Genomic DNA, 25440 nt, shown 5'->3' with positions numbered 1-25440 from the left:
CCCATCCGCTGTGCACCCATCTTGCCCTACACTAGACACCTGTCAAACAAGACTGCTCTACACCAGTCACCCAACCACGAACCACCGTATCTTTGCACCAACCTCTCTTCCAAACTGTTCTACGCCAGACATCCTCCCCAACTGTGCACCCAGCCTTTCTTACAACCCGCTCTACCCCAGACACCCACCCACCCTAGGTGTGCACCCAACCTCTCCTTCAAACTGTTCCACACCAGACATCCACCCCAACTGTGCACCCAGCCTTTCTTACAACCCGCTCTACACCAGACTCCCACCCACCCTAGGTGTGCACCCAACCTCTCCTTCAAACTGTTCCACACCAGACATCCACCCCAACTGTGCACCCAGCCTTTCTTACAACCCGCTCTACACCAGACACCCACCCACCCTAGGTGTGCACCCAACCTCTCCTTCAAACTGTTCCACACCAGACATCCACCCCAACTGTGCACCCAGCCTTTCTTACAACCCGCTCTACACCAGACACCCACCCACCCTAGGAGTGCACCCAACCTCTCCTTCAAACTGTTCTACACTAGAGACCCACCCTTCCCAGCTGTTCGTCCGGCTTCTCTTTCAAACTGCTCTAAGCTAGACACACACGACCCCAGCTGTGGACCCGGCTTCTCGCTGGCTCTACACCGGGGACACACCCACCCCAGGGTTAGCTGTGAGTCAAACAGCCTGATGTACACCACACCAGACACCCACTCACTCACTCCAGCTGTTCACCCCGCGTGCCAGACTGTTCTATGTCAGACACCCACCCTTCCATCCATCCCAGCTGTGCACCAGCGTGGCAGGCAGCATGCTGTTCACCAGACGCCATTCGCCCAACCATCCCAGCTATGCACCAGCGTGCCAGGCAGCCTGTCGCCCACGTGCAGCAGGTGTGCACCGAGTCCCAACACAGCGCGGCTCTGCCTCAGACACCAAACAAAGAAGCCTCAATCTGACCCCCACTCCCTGAGCTATGCAGAGCACCTCTAGACCTCACCCCTGCCACACACACAGCAGCGGAGCGCACACCCTGCCGCACGGAGCAGGGCTGCGCTGGTCGATCACACGAGGCCAGCTGCACATGGACACACACACACGTCTGCACACAGCACCCCCACTGCCCGTCTCTGTAAGTCACTTCACAGACTGCTGCTGCACACCCAGGCCCTCCGACCAACTCTGTACCAACCAGGCAAGTGCCTCCCAAGATGCGCGGAGCCGCGGACACCAGCAGTCATCAGACACCCGCGCACCACTGCTTTGCATCGAGCCATCATCCCCGCCAGTGCCACACCCGCACAAACCCACCAGAGGCACCGAGCCGCACACGTGTGAGCTGCTCCACGGTCTACATCCACACACCACAGCTCGGCCGTCAGGCCCTCACACAAAGACCTTCAAACACCAAATCCTATCCTAGGTTAGATGTGTGGCCGGTGCTTAGTACCGGGCGGAACTACGCCCCCTGCGCACGTGCGCTCCGAAGGGCTCTGTGTGCGCACACGCATCTATGCCAGACCCATCCGGACCTCCAGCAGCGCACCTGGGACTGGTCTCAGCCGCTCAGACAGGCCAGCTCCACGGCAGGCGCCCACCCAGCCCGCTGCGCACAGTCTCTCAGACACCCCTGCTCTACGCCCACACCCCGCCACAGCAGCAGCGCGCGCAGGGCCTTGTGCACACCAGCAAACGACCCATCTCACTGTGCGCCCCGCTTCCCATATGGACTATTCCTACAGCAGACCCCCACCCACCCGTGAACCCAGTCTCTCATCTAGCCAGATCTACAGCGGACACCCAACCATGAACCTACTATTTCATCTAGCCAGATCTACAGAAGACCACCTCTAAACCTAGTCATTTGTCTACCCAGATATATAGCAGACACACCCACCCGTAAAAATAGTCTCTTATTTAGCCAGATTTACAGCAGACACCCAACCATAAACCTAGTTTCTCATATAGCCAGATATACAGAAGACCACCTCTAAACCTAGTCTTTCATCTAGCCAGATCGATAGCAAACACACTCACCCGTGAATCAAGCCTCATCTAGCCAGGTCTACAGCAAACTCAACCGTGAAACTAGTTTCCCGTCTAGCCAGGTCTACAGCAAACTCAACCGTGACCTGATCTCTCATCTAGCCAGACCCCCAGAATACAACCTCTCAACCTAGTCTTTCACCTAGGCACATCCACAGCAGACACACAGCTACCAGGGAACCTAGTCTTTCATCTTGCCAGAGCCACGGCAGACACACACGCACCCATGACCGTAGTCTCTCATCTAGCCAGACACACCCACCCGGGGAACCCTGTCTCTCATTTAGCCAGATATACAGCAGACACACATGAACCCATGAACCTAGTCTCTCATCTGGCCAGACACACCCACCCGGGTAACCCAGTCTCTCATCTAGCCAGACACACCCACCTGGGTAACCCAGTCTCTCATCTAGCCGGGTCTACAGCAGACGCTCAGCCCCGGGGAACCTAGCCCCTAATCCAGAACAGCTCTAACACCAGTCACTCTGCTCTGGGTGACTACCTAGTTCCCCGTGTACCCAGCCTGGATGTGCACCAAGACATGTCTTTGGAACCGCTGCAGCCTCTGCCTCACCCAGTTCGTGCCTTTGCTGCCCACGTCCTCACCGTCACCCATGGGCACGGAAGCACCGGCAGCGTATTCACCCCTTGACTTTATTTTCCGGGCTCTGCCCCCCAGCCCTCCTCCTGCCCATGCCGTGTACACCTGTGCTCTCCACACACACGCCTCAACCCTCACCCTAGTTTTCCTTGTACCCTCTGATCCCTTTACCCCCACCAGTTTTGCTTTCACTCACCCTCCCAAGTACCCCCCCCCCCCTCCCCTCGCGCTCACCCACCTGCCGCGCGCTGAGCTCCTTCTCCAGCTCCAGGGGTCGGTTCCTCCAGACCAGGTGATGCAGCGGGAACCTGCTGCTGTCCGGAGCCTGCCCGGAGCCCAGCATCATCCCTGGAACATGCCGGGCCCGCCTCCGCCGGCCCCGGAGACAACCATCCGGCTGACGGGAGCGCGGGGGGCGCTGCGGGGAGGAGGAGACTGGAGGCCGGCGACGGAGACTGCAGGGGACGGGAGGGGAGACGGAAGGCAGAGAGAGGGAGAGGGCGGAGAGCTGGGAGCGAGTGGAGAGCGGCAGGTTGGAGAGGAATGGGTAGATCGGAGAGAGACTGCTGGGGACGGGAGGGTAGAGGGAGGAGGGAGACTGGATGGAGGCGAGCTGGGAGTAAGAGTGCAGGGAGGTGGGAGGTTACAGGGCAGAGGAGCGCGCAGAGCGAGAAACGCCGAGAGGGAGCCTGCCGGGGCAGGGAGCTACGGACTCTACGGGGGGCGGGAGGGGACACGGACGGCAAAGCACTCACGCAAGCAGGAAAGGGTGCCGGCTCAATGCCGGGACAGATTCGGGGGCGTTCCCGGCGTCTCGTGACGTCGGCAAAAGCCAAAGAATCTCGGGAACGCCCCCGTGTCTGGTCCGGCATTGACGGACAGGCCTCTCGTCCAATGGCTAGGCTCCATTTATGGAGCCAGCCAATGAATGACGAGGGCCGACCCAAACCCACACACACACCTCAAGAGGTTTTTTGGCACATGCGCAAAGCGCATGGCCAGTCAAAACCTAAAAAGGATGGCATCTGCCATTTAAGGTGTTAGAACAAATGAAGTTAACTGCTGCTGCTCTATCTCCAGACATGGAGCTTTAGATTGCACAGGTGTGGGTAAAGGGCACTGCCCAGCTGCTGCAACAGGAGATTCTCTTTAAGGGGTGGCCTGATCAGAGGGCAGACGCTCATACCCAGAAGTTCGGGGTGGCATACTCTACTAGCCCAAAGAAGAGCCACTAAGATGACTTAAGGCTGGTCGCTTTTGGTCTTTTTCAGAACTCAGGAGAGGCAGGGGCGGGAAGGCATGCACGATTCTCCTCTGTTCTATTCCAGCCGAAATGCATCTTCTCGCTAGTGTTCTTAATGAAACTTCAACACACAAAACCTTCAAATGAGGGCATTTGTCAGTAGTAGCAAAAACATAAAGCCGGGGTTTTCCACACTGCTGGGAGATGCCCTCTTCTTCCTCTGGGAGCAGGTGACATTTGCAATCCTTAATGTGTCCCCGACTGAGCTTGTCCATCATGGCATTCAGGGAGTCATGGGTAATGGTTTAGGGTTCACCTTGCTGGATGAAACTTGGCTCACCAGAGTTTCAATACTAGGATGTTTAGTGAGGAAAACATGGTCGCTCGTAATTCATTATTACCGGAGGCGTGTGCCCCGTGTGCCCGATACTGACTGATAAAGGCTGCTGGCGGTACTGCATTTTATATACACCGGGACTATTAGGCAAGTCCATAACGCTGAAGTGATTAGGACCACATGCGTGTGGCCATTTTTGTTGAATTACAGGGCAACAAAGTACATGTCGAACAGTTTATGGCTACCAATGCAAAGAACATTGAATGACCACTTCGTTTTAAAGAGACTGCGGGATCTACTAGTGTTATAGAGATATTGACAGATTCCTTATAACAACAAACATTTAAACACAGGAGGTTTCTTCAGCTCCAGGATTAAAGATGATGATAATATGTTAAATGAGAATGAAATATTTTTCCTTTAGAAGGTGCTGGCTATTAACCGATTGCCCAGCGAAACTCGTCGATGCCCATATGAGTGGATATTAAATGAAGTTTATGGAGACAATCATTCTGAATGAAATCCAAAATATGAATCAGAATTGATCTCTGTTTGTTACTATTGTATTCTCCCTCTTCCAATAGGAATTATTCTTCCTTTAGTTGTTCCTTTTTTTTGTGAAATTATGACTTTTTAGTGCCTTTTGTAATTGTTTTTATTAATTGATTAAACATGTATTGTTGATAGGGCTGATTATGTTGTAAATGGTGTTTGATATGTTTTTAATATTTCTTTGAATAAATTGCATATATATATCTAATTCGTTATTTTTACATTTCCTCTTTGTTCATCTGTTGGGTATGTAATAAGTGTTTTTTGACAAAACTTATGTCAGATGTGTGATATTACCCAAAGGGGAATTCTTTCTAGACAATTGTCTTTGTTGTTACCCAACCCCTTTGGCTGCTGGGTCCCGCTCTCTTTGATCAGAGACAAGATGAGGAATTACCAGGAGAATTGAATTTCGAATTACGTACTCACCCAATAATTCCTTATTTTACGGTGACCTTGGATTCCCACTTGAAAAAGCCAGGTAACTTTACCTACATTGGGGATACCTGTGACTCTGGGGGCAGAGTAACCAGAAAGTATTACGACCTACTTGCAACAGGAAACTAAATGCTGAAAGGAATCAAATGTGGACAAGACTAGTCCTCATACTTGCAAACAATTCCTTTGTATTAAAACAACTTTGCCTCCTGAATTCACTATCTCCTGATATCGTTTTATAGCCCACATAGTTTCACAGTGTATGTGTGTGATTATCGAACATGCACTGAAAAGTGCACATCCAACAGATGGACAACAAGACAGGGCTATTATAACCAATGTTTTTGCTGCTTCCATTATTCTCAGGTGTTTGTGATAAGCAACTCTAAGTAGTATATAAGTATGGAATGCCCAACAGTTCGATTAAGCAAATAACTAGTATCACACTATCCACTTTACAATGTCTGTCAAGAAGGAGTATACCTCCAGGCTTTATCTTCGAAGTTGTGCTGCATATCAGAGAATGCCAGAATCTCAGTGGTGTCTACTGAGGCAGTCTGCTCAGTCTGCTCAAATTCTATACAGAATAGCAGAAGATGCTTTATATTTTTTCACAGAACTGTTTTAGATCAATCCGACTGAACAAATACTATACATGAGACGGATGCATATATTGCGACAGCCCCTCCCAAATACTCAATAAGGAAGTTAAGAAATCTAAGAATCCCATATCTTAATACCTGATCCTCCTGATATCAACTCATGCCAGTCCCCTGGATCACCATATCAGCTGAAACTGCCTGGATTGTTTTGTTCTAAACATGTCAGACTCTGATCTATGGACAGTGCTGCTAAAAAAAGTTGTTGCTGGGAAGTTAGAGAAAAAGCCTCCACCATGCTGTGCTATCAGAACGTTACAGGCCCAAATAGGCTGTACAAAGGTGCTACACCTATGAGGTCCTCTACATGTCTAACAGGAGGACATGTGATGAAATTCATCACCATGCGGGAGACCCGTCGAGACTAATTTAAGAACACAGGTCTGCATCATTGTAATTTTGCATTACAAAAGAAAGAGGGGCAGTAGTGTGCATGTCCTTCTGACAATCTGTGTTTATTACCTAAAACCTCAGGATCTCCGAAGTAATATTATTTCATCTTGTTCAACAGTCTCCATTTAGCAATATGACTACAGTTCCTCTATCCATACTAATCATTGTGACCACTCCATTGACAAAGCCACCCCCACCTTGCCTGAAGAAAGAGGAACAGGGATCCATCAACACTCCTCTGTTGCCTGAGAATTTTCTTGGCTAGTAGCATTGAGCTTCTTGTATAAGGCATTTCCACTTGTACCCTTCCCCTTCCGCCCTGTGTCTCCTGTTGGAGGGCAAAGTGAAAGAAATGCACCCTTGTTACATTTCTAAACTTGTTCATTTACAAATGTTTTCTTTCATTCAATGTTCTCATTCCATTAGAATGCTCATTAGACTCCTCTGTATCAGTTGCACTGTTACCCTGGAGATGTGCAGTGCTTGTTGCTGTGCTGTCTATATACTTACATAAAGATATATCATTTTATTTGGAGTTTGGAGTTTTTTTAATGGGGACGAGGACCAGAACACTTCTCAGAACTAAAGGAAGCAGCACGAAGGAGTGGTGTTCTTAAAAAAAGTATTATTTACTGGACTCCGTTTTATTTTTTTTTAAAAAGAAGAAGAAAAGAAGAATATTTACATTGACTACAATTGGAATACTGCAATCCCTTAAAGGTAAAGGATTGATCGGAATTTCAGGAGACAACACATGGTGAAGAAATTGCAAGAATATAGATAAAGAAATAAAAGGGAAGATGAGGAACAGGAAACAACACAAGGAAGTCGATAAATCTTAAAACAAAGGTACTATTACTCTATAATATAGTGTTTTCTTAAGCGGTGACACTTGTAAAATAATCGTATGGGTGACGTCCCTACCGCTTAAAAGGAAGCGGCATCTTTTGAATGGCTGTCCCGAGCCAGCGTGTGTATGGTGTCTTTCGGATTACTACCTGACCCTTTGTGAGCATTGTGACAGGTACAGGATTCGGGTGAATTGACGCCATTTTCTTGATCGCAGTGGTTCGCTGGAGGCGCGAGGATAACAGAAGAGGCACAAAGCATGCTGGGAGCTGCAAGGCATGCTGGTAGGAAGTGACGCAAGGGCGTACGATGTGGCTGCCATTTTGTTTACCTTGGAAACCGCTATAGCAACGACAACGCTAGCTGTAAAGGTGAACAATTTAAGGGTTGCATTTTAATACGAGGAAATTCCTACCTACACAGAAAAACAACATCACAAGTAAGTCGGTAAATATTAATAAAACAAAGGAATTTATGGCAAACTCTTATAGGCAGACAATGTTTTTTGTTTGGGTAAATAAGAACCATTAATAAGGAATAACAGTACACAGTGTACATCTTTATAAGAGGAACAATACAGTGAAATTATTACTGATTGGATATAAAATGAATGTAGAAAAAATAAATGGAGATTTACAGAAAATAATTTACAAGAAAACGGAATTTGTCACAAATATATATTATGCTAATAAAAATAAATGCAGTTTGAGCCTCCAGCAACATTTTTACAGTGTAAAGGATAACCACCATTACCGTGGTCATGATGGAAGGAAGAATTTGTAAACTATATGAAAGCAATAGATGGGGAAAGAATGGGAGCAGAATGGAAAAAAAGTATACTGTTACATTGTCTTGGATCTGAAGGTCAGATGGTATTTAGAGCCCTGCCTCAGATAAATGTTACAGAAAATGGAGAGGCAACAAATGTGTATAATGAGGCGTTACTTAGAATGGGAAAAAGGTTTAAACCCACTAGCAATATTGCGTTGAATAGGTTTAAGTACTATACAAGGAAACAAGAAGAAAATGAATCCTTTGATGATTTCTTGACCTCATTACGCACGTTGAGCTTACATTGTAACTTTGGAAACATTTCTGATGAAATGATTAGAGATCAGATAGGGGTGCATGTCAAATGTAAAAAAACACAGAAACAGTTATGGGTGATGGGTGACCCTAAGCTGTCAGAGGCCATTTCAACTGCTAAAGCGTTTGAACAAACTGAAATATGGATGCATACAGTCAAAAAACCAGTAATAAAAATATAAAAACTGAAGAGGTTGTGGTATTAAAGCGGGAAGATGAGACGAAATATGACACCCAAAATTTGAATGCTGTTCAGGATCATAATACAAGTTCCAATGTCAATAGAAGATTTTTTTTAAATGGAAAAAAAACATCTTTTGCTACAGATGTGGCAATAAAAACAACGTGTCTTAGTTTAATGGTTGTCCAGCAATTAGAAGAGAGTGCAAAAACTGTGGAAGAATAGGACACTTTGCAAATATGTGCAGAGATCAAAGGAGATTTTCCACGCAATATAAGCCGAGGATTTCGTCCATGGTAGAAGGATCGGAACAAAGTGGAAGTTCCAAAGTAATTGGAAAAACATTAGTAAAAGAGACCATGTCAGGGTTTGTTGTTTCTCTTCGGAATAACATTGCAAATCTAGAAGATCCTAATGACATGCCTATTACAAATTCACCAATGTGCATTGTTTAAGTGTCTAATGTGGAATTAAGACTCATGGCTGATTCTGGATCGCCATGAACCATAATTTCAATCAATACTTTGTAGAAAAACTTGATAGTGTTTTTGATATTGGGGAAATTATTCCATCTGATATCAATCCCGTAAGTTATGATGGTTCACGTATTGACATGATTGGGTATTTTGAAACTATGGTGAGTTTTAAGAATTGAATGGCAAGTATAAAATTGTATATTGCGGTGAAGGGAATAAATGTACTTGATTGGAGGGATCAATATAAGCTGGGAATAATGTTGAACCCCAGGCTTAAGGATCCTGTGGTTTTGGATGATTCTATATGCACTAACTACATTTCCGTTGTGTGGAGGACAGGGAGGAATTTATAAAGGTCTCATTAAAAGATGTTTTCACCGATTCTTTGGGAAAGCTTAAGGATTATTCCCATCAGATCAAACTTAAAGCTAATGTCAGGCCTGTTAGACAAAAGATAAGACCAGTACCAATTAATGTAAGGGAGGAACTCAAGGATATGTAAACAGAGCTGGTAACAGAAGGCATTATAGAACCGATCAACTCATCTGAATGGGTGTCTCCAATTGTTTTGGTCTGCAAACCGTATAAAAACTGAGACTGTGTGTGGATTTAAGAGCTTTGAATTCGGAAATTGTGGTGGATTGTCACCCACTACCAAATATTAATGAGTTAGTCTCTATGTTAGAGGGTGCCAATGTTTTTTCTACCCTGGACTTGAGATCTGCGTATCATCAAGTGCCATTGACAGATGATTCAAAAATGTTAACAGCGTTTATAACTCCACAAGGGTTATATCAATACACAAAAATGCCTTCTGGCTTAGCCTCAGCGGCATCAGTATTTCAGAGGATAATGTTTAACATCTTTAGGGACATTGATAATTTCGTCAAATGTTTCCAGGATGATATTCTAATGTTTTCAGAAAACAATTGGGATCATTTAAAACATTTGTCTGAAGTATGTTGTAGGTTGAAAAGAAATGGGTTAACACTGAAGGCTCACAAATGTAAAATGTTTAAAAAAAAGTGTAGAGTATTTAGGACATACTCTGACAGGTGATGGTGCAATACCAAAAAAATCAAATGTTGAAGGTATAATGAATGCTCCATCTCCAAAGAACAGGGACCAACTACTATCGTTTGCCGGAATGTGTGAGTATTATTCTAAGTTTTGACAAATTTTGCCCCGAAAATGGAGCCTTTAAGAAGGTTGTTAAGACATAATACTTGTTTTGAATGGGCAGAACTACAACAAAATGCATTCAATGAAATCAAACAAGATATTGTAAACGCACCCACTCTCAGACCATTTTGCATGAAAAAACAATGCATGATAACGGTAGATGCAAGTCTGTGTGGTATTGCAGCTGTACTGTCACAAAAAAGTGGGAATGAAGAATGGAATGTATGTTTCGCTTCAAGAACATTGAATGAAACTGAGAAGCGTTATGCAGTCATAGAAAAGGAGCTTCTTGCATGCGTTTGGGCTATAGAGCATTACAGGAATTACATTTGGGGAACAAATTTTATTTTGAGGACGGACCACAAGCCTTTGGTAAACATTCTGTCACCTGGTGGTGGTTGGAATGCTACTGCAAGAATTGCTAGATTAAGTTCTAGATTACAGGAATATTGTTTCAAAACGGAATATGTACCAGGGAAGAAGAATGTCACAGCTGAATTTATGTCACGTCATCCGTGTAAGTCAGCCTTAAAAGAAAAGGATGATGATGTGGAGAGTGTTACCTCTATACAAGATGTTGTGATTGGTGCATTTTCAAACATATCAGAGGAAACTTGGAAAAACAGTGAAAGGGATGATTCAGTATGGCAATTGGTCTAGAGATATATGGTGGAAGGTTGGCCTAAAAAGCAGAATGTTTCTGAAGAAAACATGCCTTTGTTTAAAGTATCAGATGAATTAAAGTTAGATTGCGAATTTTACAAGGATGGAAAATGTGTGCCACCGCTGGGAGTTAGAGAAAGGATTCTTGGGATAGCCCATGATTCCCATCCAGGTATGTCTGCGATGAAACGGTTGATTAGAAGTTACGTCTGGTGGCCAGGAATGGATCACATTGCGGATCGGGTGGTTAGAGACTGTGTAGTGTGCAATTCTAGTGATAAAAAGTAAAAAATTAATTTTCCTCCCCTTAAATGTGTAGATTGGCCACAAGAACCATGGAATAAGTTAGCCTTTGATATCTCTGGTCCTTTTCTTAATTTACCGTTAGATTCACGTTATGCCTTAGTTTTAGTGGACTACCACTCAAAGTGGCCAGAAGTTAAGATGGTTCCAATGGCTACTACCAATAAAGTCTTAGAGTTTTTCAGGGAAGCTTTTGCCAGGGAGGGTCCCCCTTCAGTTATTGTTACAGATAATGGTGTTCAACTAACTTCCTATGATATGGAAGAATATCTCAAAGGTCTTAGTGTAAACCATGTTACAACATCACTGTATTCGCCACATGAAAATGGCCAAGTGGAACGCTTCAAAAGGGTTTTAAAGGGCTATATAACTGAAGTCATGAAGAAAGGAGAAGATTGGAAAAATGTATTGAGGGAGAGATTGTGGATGTATAGAATCACACCACATTCTATCACAGAAGTTAGTCCCTTTCGCTTATTGAAGGGCAGAGATCCGGCCTCAAATATTTGTCCATGGTGGCTCAAAGAAAAGTCTGGTGATAACATTAAGAATGAGTTTAATAGAGAGAAAAACAGAAGAAGTACAAGGTGTGGTATGACAAAAAATGGAATACTAGGGAACATAGCTTTAGGGTAGGAGAATGGGTAAGAATAAACAAACCTTGGATTAGTAGATAAATGTGTGAGTAAATTCTATAAACCCATCAAAATCACTAGAGTTTTTAAGAATTCTATTATAACCCAAGATGGTAAATTCTGGAATGTCAGACATGTGTCTAGGTGTCCTGAAGTACTCAAGACCAATATCATTTAAAACAATGACAGCGTTTTTGATTCAGATTGTGATATAAACTTTTCTAATTCTGCTCATGATATTCACCTAACTGATTCCAATACCACCGGTGTACAGTATGATTCTGTGGATAATAGGGTTAAGGACTCTACACGTTCAAGAATATTACCTACCAGGTTGGTAGATCATGTTAGATAGTACTTTTATGTTTACTGGTTTATTTGTTCCTTTTTGTTTTACTAAGAGAGATATGTTACATTTCTAAACTTGTTCATTTACAAATGTTATCTTTCATTCAATCTTGTCATTCCATTACAATGCTCATATAGAATGTTAGACTCCTCTGTATCCATTGCACCGTTACTCTGGAGATGTTCAGAACTTGTTGCTGTGCGGTCTATATACTTACATACAGATATATAATTTTATTTGGAGTTTAGAGTTCTTTTATCCCTGAAACAATTTCAGCCTCACTATTGCAGGTACACTGGGGTGATGTACTTTGCTTTCGCAAACGGAGCCATGGAGCACCCTGTGACAGGCATCTTATCAAATGAAGAAAAAGCAGTAAGAAATCATATTAACTGCTGTGCTAATAAATCTCTTGATACAATCAAGTACTATCAAACTTACTCATAATTCTTTTAGTAAGAAACTGGGCTAATTACTCTACTAGTGCTAATACCTCACAAAACTAGCCCCGTGGGACAGAGACTACTACTCCTTTGATAGCCCTAGTCCCCACACACTGGGCATAATAAAATGGGGAGAGAGATGAATGACAGAGTGGGCTTTAGAAAAAAAAGAAACACAAACAGTATGCCTTTAACCCTTTCGCTGCTGCCGCGATTTTACCGCTGTGCGGTAAACAAAAGAACAGGGCGGGGCAGTAACGAACCCCAGCCGTCATCAGTACACGCCCACCGCGAGGCGTGACGGCTGGGGTTCGTCACCAGCATGGGAGGGGTTAAAGAACAGAGTACTCTGAATATTCCACAAATGCTCAACTCTTGTTTTGGGCTAGCAGATGGAAGCAAATGCACAGTTTTGAAACTTTTCACCTTTGGTTTGAGAATTGCTATGGAATATCACTTTTCTCTATGCCATTCTAACAAGTACAACAGCTCTTATTTTACTTTCTGAGCAAGAGCCCTCCACTGAGTTGAAGCACTGATTCACATCAATGGACCCATTAGACAAAACAACCTGATTTCTAAAATGGAAACCCAGCAGTAAACAGGCAGTGTATAAGGGATAAGATGGTGGCATCCGGTGACCTTGTACATGAGTTAGATGTTAAAGGGTAAATGTGGAACAGGTGTACAGGTATGTAGTGAAATCTGTTGACAAGACTATGCCTTCTAAAACGGTTGGGCTGGGACTAAGGGGCACATGCATCATTGTTTCATTTTGCACTTCCTAATTTGCGATTTTTAGGGAATCGCAAATTAGGAAATGCAAAATGGGATGCATGTACATTTTCTCAAAATATTTGAGAATCGGTAAAAATCGCAATTTTTACCGATTCTCAAATATTATGCGATTAGCAAAGTGCGAATTCGCAATTCCCATTCATTCCTATGGGCTAAAATGCCCATAGGAATGAATGGGAATTGCGAATTCGCACTTTGCTAATCGCAAATCCTGATTGCATTTCAAGGGTGGAGAGGGGGGTTCAAATGACCCCCCCCTGCACCCATGAAATGTTGTTTTCGCATCATGTTGCACACACACGTCCTAAGGACATGTGTGTCCGTAACATGAATGTGTAAAAAATGCTTTTGCAGCGTTTTTAACACTTTTTGCAAATTTACCGAGTGGTTCAACCACTCGGTAAATTTGACACCCTAATTGCGAATTCGCAATTATAAAAGTAATCATGCATTGCTTTTAAGAAATCGCAAATTTGCGATTTCTTAAAAGCAATCGCATTTTTAGAAATCGCAAAAATGTGCGATTTCTAAAAATGCTTGATGCATTCCAAAAAGCATTTTTGGAATCGCAAACGGCCGATTTTAAGGAATCGCACCGTTTGCGACTCCAAAAATGCTTGATGCATGTGCCCCAGTGTACCATATGTTTCAAGATACCAATTAGCAATTCTGTAATAGCGATTTTTAAGAAATCGCTATTTCAGAATCGCTAATTGGTATGTATCAAGAAAATCAACATTTTTTAGCAATTTCTTGATATTCCTTAATTGCGAATTCGCAATTAAGGAATACTTTCCCATTCATTTCTATGGGCCTCCTGGAATGGGAAATTATTCTCAATTTGCGATTCGCAATTTGCTAATCGCAAATTGAGAATAATTTCAAGGGTGCAGGGGTGTCTAGAGGACACCCTGTTACACCACTGAAATATGCATGGGTGCACATGTGGTGCACATACATGCTCTAAGGGCATGTATGTGCGTCACATGGCACTTTGAAAAATGCTGAAATTTGCATTTTTCAAGGAAATCGCAACTTAACACCAACTAGGTTGGTGGTAATTTGCTATTCCTTAAGGGCATTTTGGAATTTGTTTTTGCTTAATACACTGCATTTAAGGAATCACAAAATTTGTGATTCCTTAAATGCAATCGCAAAATAAGGAATAGTAAATTTTGCGATTCCTTATTGTGCACCCAAATTCTTTTATACATACCATTTAGCGAAAATGAGTTTGCAAACGCCGAAATTCTGTGAATTTCGGCGTTTGCGAACCCATTTGGCCGTGATACATATGGCCCTAGGGCAGGACAGTTATGCATCAGTCTGTGACTTTTATTGGGACATGTCTGTAGTATTAAAAGCTAATCAGAATCTTGCATGATACTGGAACACCGTGGGTAGTAAGTGCTACCTATGAGGCTGCATAGCATATTTATCTTCGTATAAAACAAAGTATAATTATTAGAACAAAAAACAAACCGGGAAAGCTTTATTTTTATTTATTGCAATAACAAAGCAAATAATAGGCCAATCATTAAAGTAAAAGCATTAAGCAATGTTTAGACAAGCGTGTTAATATTTTAGTATCTCGCTCATTTCAAATAAAGCCAGGCAATGCTAAATTCTTCTGATTAATACAAAATGCAATTTTTTTTACTAATTTCATCTTTCGTTTGTATAACACACATTACAATTTTTGGATTAGGTAGAGAAAAAGAAGGCACTTCTTCCAATTATAAGCCATGTTCTATTGAGCAATGAAAAAGGCAGGATCCCCGATATAGACATTGGAATACCTTGCACCTCAGGTGTAAATGATGGAGGCATTTACAGTAGAAGAACATAATCCTGAAGTGTTAACAGAAGTGCTTCAAGCATTAAACTATGTGGTTAAGGATCTTAATTCGCTCAAAAAGTGGCTATGATTATAACGCCTCAAAGCACTTACTTGCGTCTGAGTTCTATGTTGAGCAGCATCAGCACATAGACCATAAGGCAAAGCATGCAACTCCATATAATTATCGGTTTCCTTTTTTACATTCATGAACCAAATTTACAAATACGAGAGGGAAATTAACCAATACAAGCTGAGGCACAGAGTGATAGTCTTTTACTGACCGCTTAATGGGTGTCTCACTCACTTCGACAAAAGAGTATCCATGCTTGCTAGACTGAAGTACCCTAGCAATGACTGCAGAGCTGTCTGTTTTTCGGTTACAGGACAGCAGTTCGGCAGTAACCTTTGAGACTCAACAACAACCCATACCCTTCTTTACAAAGGCAATAGGTTTTACCGCTGTGAGCCCTCTCTCAGAACTCCAGTAACTGGCAAAGATCTATCCGTCCTAGTTTTCGGTGGTGGCTGGTTGGAGATGTACACTAGAGTACATTACATATGTTCACCAAATGCAGGAGTCAGCATTATAGCAGGTGGTGTGCCATGGACGCCCACAATATGCCACAGAATACACCATACTCCCACCAGAATCCCTCCGCCATGAATGCCCACAATATGCCACAAAATACACTATACTCCCACCACAATCCCTCTGCCAAGGATGTCCACAATATTCCAAGAACATTGGCACTGTTGTGCCAGAGTGAACTGTAGATCACAGTTAAGTAGCAATGCACAGTGAATGCACATGCACACAATACGTTAAGAATAACCTCTACATTTCTAAGAAAGCCATTAATCCATAGGTGGGTACCACTGTGCCACGGATGCCCACAATGTGCCCAGAATAGCCACTATTCTGTCAGGACCAGCATTTTGGCAGACAGGTACAATCATGCCCTGGATGCCTACAACAAATGCAATGAGCAATGGCCGTTAGATCAAGGCCAGCATTTTATCAGGCATGGGCAGCATGCCACAAATACTTATGAGTTGCCAAGTAATGCTACCGTCATATGAAGGCTATGATATTCCCAGCGACGGGCAATAATAATTCTCTCACTTATGCCCTATGTTTCAAAGAATAAGCAGTTTTGTGCCAGAGTCAGCACCTACCCATAGGTGGCTATCATGCCATGGATTACTACATGGTGCCCAGAATTACCACTAGTGTGTGGGGGCCATAATTTTAAAAGGAATGGACAATGGATATCCTCCAATGCATGCACACAAGTTGTCAAGAAATGCCACCACTGTGCCACGTCCAGCATTTTATTAGGGTGGTGAGTGAGCAAAACACTAACGAAGCCACACTGGTGTGTGTGCCCCCACACACGGATGTGCAGACACAGACTGGAGTTCATACAGACACAAATATACTGGCTTTTCTGAGGGAACATCGACTAGCATCTCAGACACACCAATTGTTCACCATTCCATCTTGTGTTAAACCGTAGCAGAGCCTGTCAATGCCCTGGCAGTCCCCATGAAATGAATCACCCTAACGCAGAAAACCCCAAAGAACAATTATTCACCGATCCAAATCATCACTCGTCTCTTGCACTCTCGCTCTCTGTAACTATCTATCACAGGCACTAAGACAGGGCATCCTGGCAAATCCGACTAATCCATTAAGCTTGCCACAGCCAGACACATTAAGGCTGCCCTATCAGCTCTCTCTTTTTTATATGTCCCAAACTATTAACACATTCCCTCTACAATGTACCACAAACCTGCTACCAATAGGGCCATCATGCATAAGGCTTAACTGCCCTTATCTGGATTCACCGTCAATAACTCGCAAACAGCAGTCATTCACTCTTACCCTAACCTTGATAGTTTACAATAGAAAATAAATAAGAAAAAGGCATTGACCGTCAAAGATATGAGGACCCCAATATATGTCTATGCACATACAAGATTACAAACACAGTTCTTCCCAGGTTCCAGCTAGGGGGCTCAACCTATGGGAAAAGCAGGCAGCACAACAATTTTTTTTTAGTTTATAGCATTCAACGTTAAGTAGCAGTGTTGATTAATCGTAGTCAATAAACCAGAACTTGTATAGGATAGAACATATAGTTATCTTCTTTCATATTTTGTTAACTTTTACATTTTGGTGTATTCCACATAAGTGTACCTTTACTCATACATCATTCAAATAGTGTTCAGTGACAGTCTTTTTCCCATTGGGTCGCTTGGGTGGTCATGGAATGGATTTCTGGAGCATCTCTGCACTCTCCAGCTCTCAGAAGAAGTTTCCTTCCACTGAAATCAGCTTCGTGGACTGCAGTATACAACTTGGAATCCACTGGCTATTCCGTTTTCTTGATCTCATTAGCTCTATTTCCAAAGCTAAGCTGGGAGTAAGGCCCAACCCTGCCCTCAAATCCTAGAACCCTTTTCATTTGCACTGATGTTAGGGTCAAGTAAGTCAATCAAGGAAAAACCGCGAGCCTAAAGCCCTACCCTTCCCTCATGTTGCCTCTCACTGATGCACACACACATCAATAACGGATCTTCCCTTAAATGCTGCACCAGCATGATCTAGTTCATCAGCAAGGGTACTGGCTCCTGATCCTTTGGTCAAACACTAGACACGCACCTACGGCATTCTGGCCATTTCTTCTTAGCATTTAGCACAGCTTTTCAAAGCTCTATTTTCTTTGTTCATGTAATCAATGTTCTATGTAGCTAACCTTGGCAGTACCTGTGCACTTTTATGCTCACCTCTTTCACTTTGCTTTCCAAGTTGCTTTTCTGTTCAACGTGGAACTTCGGTCATAATATAGGAAAGAAATGATCGCAAATACTCTTCCAGAGAGCCAAACCCCTCATCAACAATCTGGTAGTGAGCATGAAAGTTTACTGCAGCAGCCCCCTGCCCAGCTTTCCTACACTACTACCTTACCCCAATGTCAAAGTAATCAGCTTTGATACATGAACCCTCATCAATATCCCCATCCACACTCCCACTTTATCAGCACCAAGTCAGGTGGATGGTTGAAACGGAAATATAGCCCTCAAAAAGTTCCATAGTCTAATCTTTAAGGCAATTTATGGCACCTCGCTGACAGTACTCCCTGTAAACAACTTCTGCTACAAGCCTGCCACATGTGCACTAAGCGGTTTATCAGTGAAGACTCCTTCCTGCAGGGAACGATCAGATTTAAGCATGCTAACAACTTAAGTAACTCTCAATTTCATATCCAAGATTTACATTAAGCGTGGGCTTTCACATAAATACATGGAATGTGCCTCGGAAATCTATGCAAATCATAGATTTCCAGCTGAGCTCACATTCCCCCAAAACATAATTCTGCTGCCAGTTACACAAACTGCAATGCGGACAAGCCACATATGTATCAACCCTTGATATGTGCATCTGCCCATTTAACCCTTTTTCTCTGCCCATGAAAAAAATAATGTACTTGGGGCGGATGTACCATGTTACAACGCATACCATTACAACTACCTACTGTTACAACACGACCATTACAACGCATACCATTACAACGCATAGCGCTTTGAGGTGCTGGATAGTGGTAAGTATAATTTACTATTCTAAGTCCAGTCCCCGTGGACCCTAGGGAAGGTGTTGGATAGTAAATTATACTTATTCCCTATCCTAGAGCGCCCCCCAGCGCAATGCGTTGTAATGGTATGCGTTGTAAAAGTCGCGTTGTAACAGTAGTGAGTTGTAACAAATGCGTTGTAACAGGTGTATACCACTTGGGGCACTTGTTGGCACTATTTTTAGATTTAGGACTAAAGCAATTTGTGCAAATAGGATGAGAAATACTAGTAGGAATGCTTCAGGATACACACAAAGTAACATTTTTTACAAAAGATCATATTGTCAAATATTATCCCTTGCCCCTACTGTTGGAATCCTCATGTTTCCACTACAATCCAAAATGTACAACTTTGGAACACCTACCATAGAAACAGATTGTTCATAGTCATGGACGGCATTTTGGGTTGAAAATCCCTAGATTCCTGATTTTCTGAATTTGATGCAGGCAAGTACCATGGTATATTTACAGTGGTGTTAGTTAGGACTGCAAAGACCATTGTGAATTAAGTTCTCAGGGAAAACAACGATGCACCGAGTCTGCTTCTGCTATTTTAAGGTTAAAGAAGTAGGTGCGACTGGGAACAAACTCCAAAACCCATGAGAGAGACTCAAAATAAGTGACTGTTAAAAGCCGTTCTGTAAGACTTCTAGTAGGTGGTCTCATCTTTGCTGCTCATGCCCTTTAAAAGATAGTACTGTGCGGCAAGAAGAATAAGATTCCTAATGGTGCAGCAAGCTGCATGATCACTGCTGTCATCTTGTGCAACTGTTAGGAGACACGTGTGAATTCCTGTAGGATCAACTGAGGTAAATCAAATAAAACTGTTTGGTAAATCACTTGATATGTATACAGCGTTATAAACACCAGACACTGCCTTATTAAGTAGAACAGAAATTCAAACAATATATTATTATGACTGGCTGTTGGAAGATAACACATTGCTGGCAAGCAACTCTTTGACAGTGTCAGTAGTACAATACACAGCTTTGTTGAAGACATCATGAAGATGCAGACAAGTGCTTGACTGAGTTGGGCAGTAATGGAAAGTTCTGTAATTGGTGAAGAGAGTAGTACATTATTCACTGGGAGATTCTCCCAAGTGGAGAATTTCCCAGCACCTTTGCTCTGCTAGACTATATTAAAGGCAAAGGTAGTGGAGGATTCAAGCAATGATAGTAATTCACACCTTTACCAACTTGACAGTTTCCAGTGCAGATTTCCGTTAGAAACATTATCCATCTGTAAGCAGGCAAGTTGAGGATATTTGAGTGTCCAATGTTTGTATTAACTAATCTTGGCAATGGAACTGGAAAGCCAAGCCAATGCACATCCAGGCGTAAATTGTTATCCAGACAAGGGATTACATGCTTCTGGTATAATAAGATAGAGGAAAGGACCCGTGGACACACAAAAACTTGTGCATACTAGTATATTTTGACTATTTAGGCTGGATCAATAAAAGGTACAATCTACAATAAAGCTAAACCCTATTCTTCGAACACTCGGAAGAGCAAATCCCATTCCTCTGTCCATCTGCTGTCAACTACAATGCTTCAATGGCTGGTTAAATTGTATTGTATTGTATTGTATTGTAATTGCATTTATATAGCGCTTACTACCCCTGACAAGGCGTCGAAGCTCTGTTTCTGCGAGTAGCACGCTACTCCAGGATCCATAGAGGATTTGTGTTGAATTAGTATAGTGAAACGTGCAAGTGATGGATAGGTTAGTCCGTTATTTTGATTTGGAATGATAGCAGAAGGATATAGGAGGAAAAACGTTTGTGTTTATATAGCGCTTCTTACCCCTGATGGGGTGTTGACATACGCTATTCAGGAAGCCCATAAAGGATTAGTGGTGAATTAATATGGTGAAATATGAAGTAATTTCAGTGGTGGATATTAGACAGTTATTTGGAGTGAGAAGGATAGCAGAAGGATAAAAGGGGAAGAAAGGTTTGCATTCATATAGTACTTGTTACCCCTGATGGGTGTTGAAGCTCTTTTCTGGCGAGTAGCACGCCACTCCGGAACGCATAAAGGATTAGTGTTGAAAATCAGCATAGTAAAATATGAAGTAATTTGAGTAGTGGATATGTTATTCAGTTAATTGGGTAGATAAGGGTAGGTGGCGGGATAGAAGAGGGAAAGAGGTTTGTATCTATATAGCGCCTGCCATCCCCGATGGGGTCCCGAAGCGCAAGTAGCACGCCACTCTGGAACCCATCAGCACCAGGGCTGAACCAGCAAGGTGAAACATGAAAGTAATTCTAGTGGTGGACATGTTAGTCAGTCAGTTATTTGGATTGAGAAGGGTTGGGGAGGGGTAGAAAAGAGGGAAGAGTCTAGAAAGGCCTGTCCTAGGGGACCGGCACAGTAAAAGAGGCGCCAGATGATGCAAGGAGGGTCAGAGCAGGAGGGAGCCCAGAAAGGGCTACCCTGGGGACCACAGCAGCAGCACGGGGCCCGGGAAAAACGAGAGAGTGGATGTAGAGGACACACCGACAGATGGATAGGGCGAGAAATAGGGCAGCGCATCTGAAATGCAAAACCAGAAGAAAGTGACAAATACATAGATCCACAAGAACATTGAAAGTATATAGATGCATAAAGGAGGTAAGTATATTGGGCAGCATTTCTGGCCCTGGCCCGACCAGTCTCAAACAGGCAACTGCCCTTATCCTCTCCGCCCATAACAGGTTCAAACAGGCCACTGCCCTTGTCCTCTCTGCCCCCAACAGGCCCTAACAGGCAACCGCCCCCAGCCCCAACGCCCGGGCCAATGCGCCCCAACCCCGGCCCTCCACAGCCCCAGCAATCAGGTGACCCTCCCCAGCCAACGTGAACCCCATCCCCAACACTATCCAATCACAACACCAGCCCCTAAATCCAGAACCAACAGGAGACCAGGACACCACAGCCAATCCTAGCCCCAGTCCAAGCACCCAACTAGCTCAAAAACCCTGGTTGCCGGAATATGTTCTTGGTTCAGGGCTACCCCCTAAATACTGTATTTAGGGGGCGTTTTAGGGGTCTCTTAGTCAGTAGCCAATGGACTACTGCCCTTAGGGTGACTACACCCTTGGTGTGCTCACCCCACATGGGGGAGTGGGCACAATCTCTAATCTGGATTGGAGAGTGCCTGCCATCTGCAAGATGGCAGGCACAGAAGAGAGCGCTTCACCTCGCCTCCCCCACCTGAGGCGTGGGGTTGGCAGAGGTGGGCTCACCTTCTGGGCTGTTCTAATTTTTCCCACCTGCCTTACTGCCGAAAAGGAGGGGAAACAGGAAGAGGGCCTGCTCCTGATAGCAGGAGAGGCTGGGGGTCACGTTACAAAGGTGGCAAGTCCTTTAAAGCTCTCCTGCCACAGATGGCTCTTCCTGGCCTGGGGGAGGTGTGACTTCCTCCGCCCAGGAAAGGATTTGTTTCTGGGCTCTGGGAGCAAAGGCTCCGACCCCAGGGGTCCAGAAACATGTCCTGTGGTGACAGGCTGGTGTTTACCAGTCAGAGAACCCACCAGAGGTTGGTAGATTTTTAAGGGGCACCTTACCACCTTGCTGGCGACCTTCAAAACTGAACTGAAAGCCCCCCTACTTTAACAATATTTTAGCTAAGACATTGCAGGTAAATATTTCCAATAGGGACACATTACCTCTGTTTCATCAGGCACTTACAAACTATTCACGGTTGTATATACTTCTTGTACAATTTGTTTTTTTCTGTAATGATTTACCATCTTGTACTTCTTGACATTATGTAACTATAATTGGGAAGGTTGAACCCACTATAACTATCCATCTTACGACATATATCTGCTTTACGTCGCTCTAGCACCATTGGGTAATGTCCGCGCTATGTAAGAAGGCATAAATAAATACAATTCAACACAACTAGATGACCTGATGCATTAGTAGAACAGTTCTATATGGATTACAATGTCAGTTATGGCACCCTGTCTTTGGTGTGCTACTGGGGCAATATGTTTCCTGTGTCCCTCATCATGAATCCCTATTCAATTTAAAATATTCTGCTCCCGCTACATACATCCTATTCTATGGTGTAGTGTATCCGTAAGAAGAAGGAAGAATCACCACAGATATGTGAAAAAATGTGGTGATTCTTTCTTCTTCTTATGGATACACTGAACCATAAATTAGGATGTATGTAGCGGGAACAGAATATTTTAAATTGAACAGGGATTCATGATGAGGGACACAGGAAACATGTTGCCCCAGTAGCACACCAAAGATAGGGTGCCATAACTGACATTGTAATCCATATAGAACTGTTCTACTAATATCATCAGGTCATCTAGTTGTGTTGAATTAATGAGTGGGGGCTTGACCTGACTGCCAGAACCCAAGTAGCTCCATGTTGTAGATAATATAAATAAATACAATACCAGTAACGCCGTGCATGAATCACTCTGTGGCTGTACGTGTTCTCACAGTCACTCTCCAATTCTTCACCCTGTCAGTGCCATGGCTTTACAACTGAGATCAGATGTCGTCAACATCCATCCATCAGCACTGATCCACAGGCTCGGGCATACCCAACATTCCGTACACTCAATACCGCACCCAAACTTCGACAACTATGGTATGGTCCCAGGTTCTACTTTGACGTCCTCTATTGCCTGGGTTCAATCCACTCCCCCGCATCTCTGGAACAACTTTGGCTCTAACTCGTCAGTACAGTCACACAAACTGTCCCTGTCCCCACACTCCGATGCGTTTGCGTTGCCCCTCCTCCCCCGGCACCCGCCGGTCTTATTACCTGCAGCCCCTCCTCTGCCTCTTCCTTCTCCTACACTGATCACACTTCTTTGTATTCCAGGTAAAGTTGTTGCTGGTACAGGTCAAATCATTAAATTCCATCTAATTGGTTAAATAATAATATATTCAGGCAATGGCAGACCAGAAATACTGGGCACAGACTCCTAATGTCTACTAATCATAACATGAAAATCATGTTTTTGGTGACATCATCATATTGGGAGTTTAGGCCAGATCATGTAGACCATGTCATCAAGTTCATGTCATTTAAAAAAATGAATATCAAATATACAATCCTAACACATATTAAAGCATCTGCACTGATTTGCCGAAACGTCCTTATTTGTGGCAGTGAACGTTGCGGAATCCAGAAAAATGAATCGAGACACTGATTTAGGCCCAGGAAACAGAGGGTAAATAAAAATCCTACTCTTCTGTAATCACACCACCAATGTGAGAGCTGAATTAAGGCAATACTTTAAGTAAATAAACTACAACATACAAAATAAATTGAAAACTAGAAATCTAAAATGTATTTGCACAATTCACAGCTTTTGTGAATCACAGAATTATTATTTTACTGGCTGCATCACAATATACTTGAGATCTACTGTACCATGGCATGCATGCTGATAAGATCCATAACACAAGCACATAAGGAGAAAATCATCTTAACCCACACAAAAATACTGTAACAGAAAGTTGCTTCTACACATGCATTGTACCTTAAAGAAAAAAAGAGTGATACCTGTATTATTTACAGAGGGAAAACATTTTACAGCTCTACATGAAGGATTGCTGTTAGGATACTTGAATATATCAATTGAAAATCCTACAAGATGATTGATATGTACTTACTCGCCCATTGCTGACAACAGCCATTTGACCAGGAAGTATTTTTAGAACATCACGGCAGAACAGTTGGTGGGTGCGGATTAGATCAACTCCTATGGTGTTGTATTTTTTTTCAAATGCATCAGAGTCCATTTCCTAAAGAACAACAAGTCATGCAGTTAATTTCTAATAAAACAGCTTTGTGATAACAGAGTAGATTTGTGGCAAATGTTGCTCCATAAAACTTTCTCTTCACAGATGGTCTTTCAATCCAAGCAAATATGGTGAATCGTTGTCAAGCTCACACAAGTAAGCAACCATGCAACCATCTAAGGACTTCATCCCAGACAGAGACCAGTAATCTAGATCTGTTGAAAGATAAATGAATCATGAAGAAAGTGACTTGTGGGGAGCGCTAATGTCCAGAGTAGCTTATGCGCCATGAAGCTCCAATAAGGAACTGCTGCCATCTCAACAAAATGTTCAGCAGAAGAAATCATCATCTAAGGAGACCCTAGAGAGGAGAGAATTAGTTTGGCTAGCTATTGGCAGTCAGAGGAGTAAGAGGGCCTCACTTCATACCGTGTTTAATAACTTTCTTGGAGTGCAATACCTCTTGAATAACATGCTGTCATAAATCAGACCCTAAAAATTGTTTATACGTTACAGAATATCGTTTTAAGACGTGTCCTACGGTATATTTTAGGTGGGTTAGTAACGTAGAATAAGTTACCTGCAAAATTTCAGGTTATTTGCTTCTAGCACAAATTAAACAAGGTGAAACATGAACTCTTACGAAATGCATCAGAGCGGACAACTGTTACAGACGGCTGCAGCAAAGAAGGAACATGAATAAAGGTGAGAACGACTCTTGGGCACCACCTAAATTATGTGTTAGTGACATTACACCTGCTCACTCCAGGGATCTGATGGAGGATCTACAATAGAAATAGTTTTTGCTTTAACTATTTTCATGAGGTTACTCAGGGTGCATGCAATAGCTGGAACAAAAGTAGATTTTCTGTCCATTCTCAAATTCTTTCCTCAACATGTTAGGAAAAAACATCAAACACAGGTATGCAGCTGAACTTTACCTGA

The 25440-nt window shown here is 43.2% G+C and overlaps 1 protein-coding gene across 1 annotated transcript in view; it reads right to left on the bottom strand.

Moving 5' to 3' along the window:
- The window catches only part of UGGT2 (UDP-glucose glycoprotein glucosyltransferase 2), a 1432652-nt gene that overhangs the window by 558914 nt on the left and 848298 nt on the right, over nucleotides 1–25440 (bottom strand). Inside the window, exon 22 of the mRNA XM_086936163.1 lies at nucleotides 24367–24498. Coding sequence (XP_086792289.1) covers nucleotides 24367–24498 — 132 coding nt within the window. The remainder of the gene's footprint in view (nucleotides 1–24366; nucleotides 24499–25440) is intronic.

Source organism: Lissotriton vulgaris, chromosome 8 (genome assembly GCF_964263255.1).
Source record: "Lissotriton vulgaris chromosome 8, aLisVul1.2, whole genome shotgun sequence".
Lineage (NCBI taxonomy): Eukaryota > Metazoa > Chordata > Amphibia > Caudata > Salamandridae > Lissotriton > Lissotriton vulgaris.
This window is presented reverse-complemented; position numbering and strand designations above follow the sequence as displayed.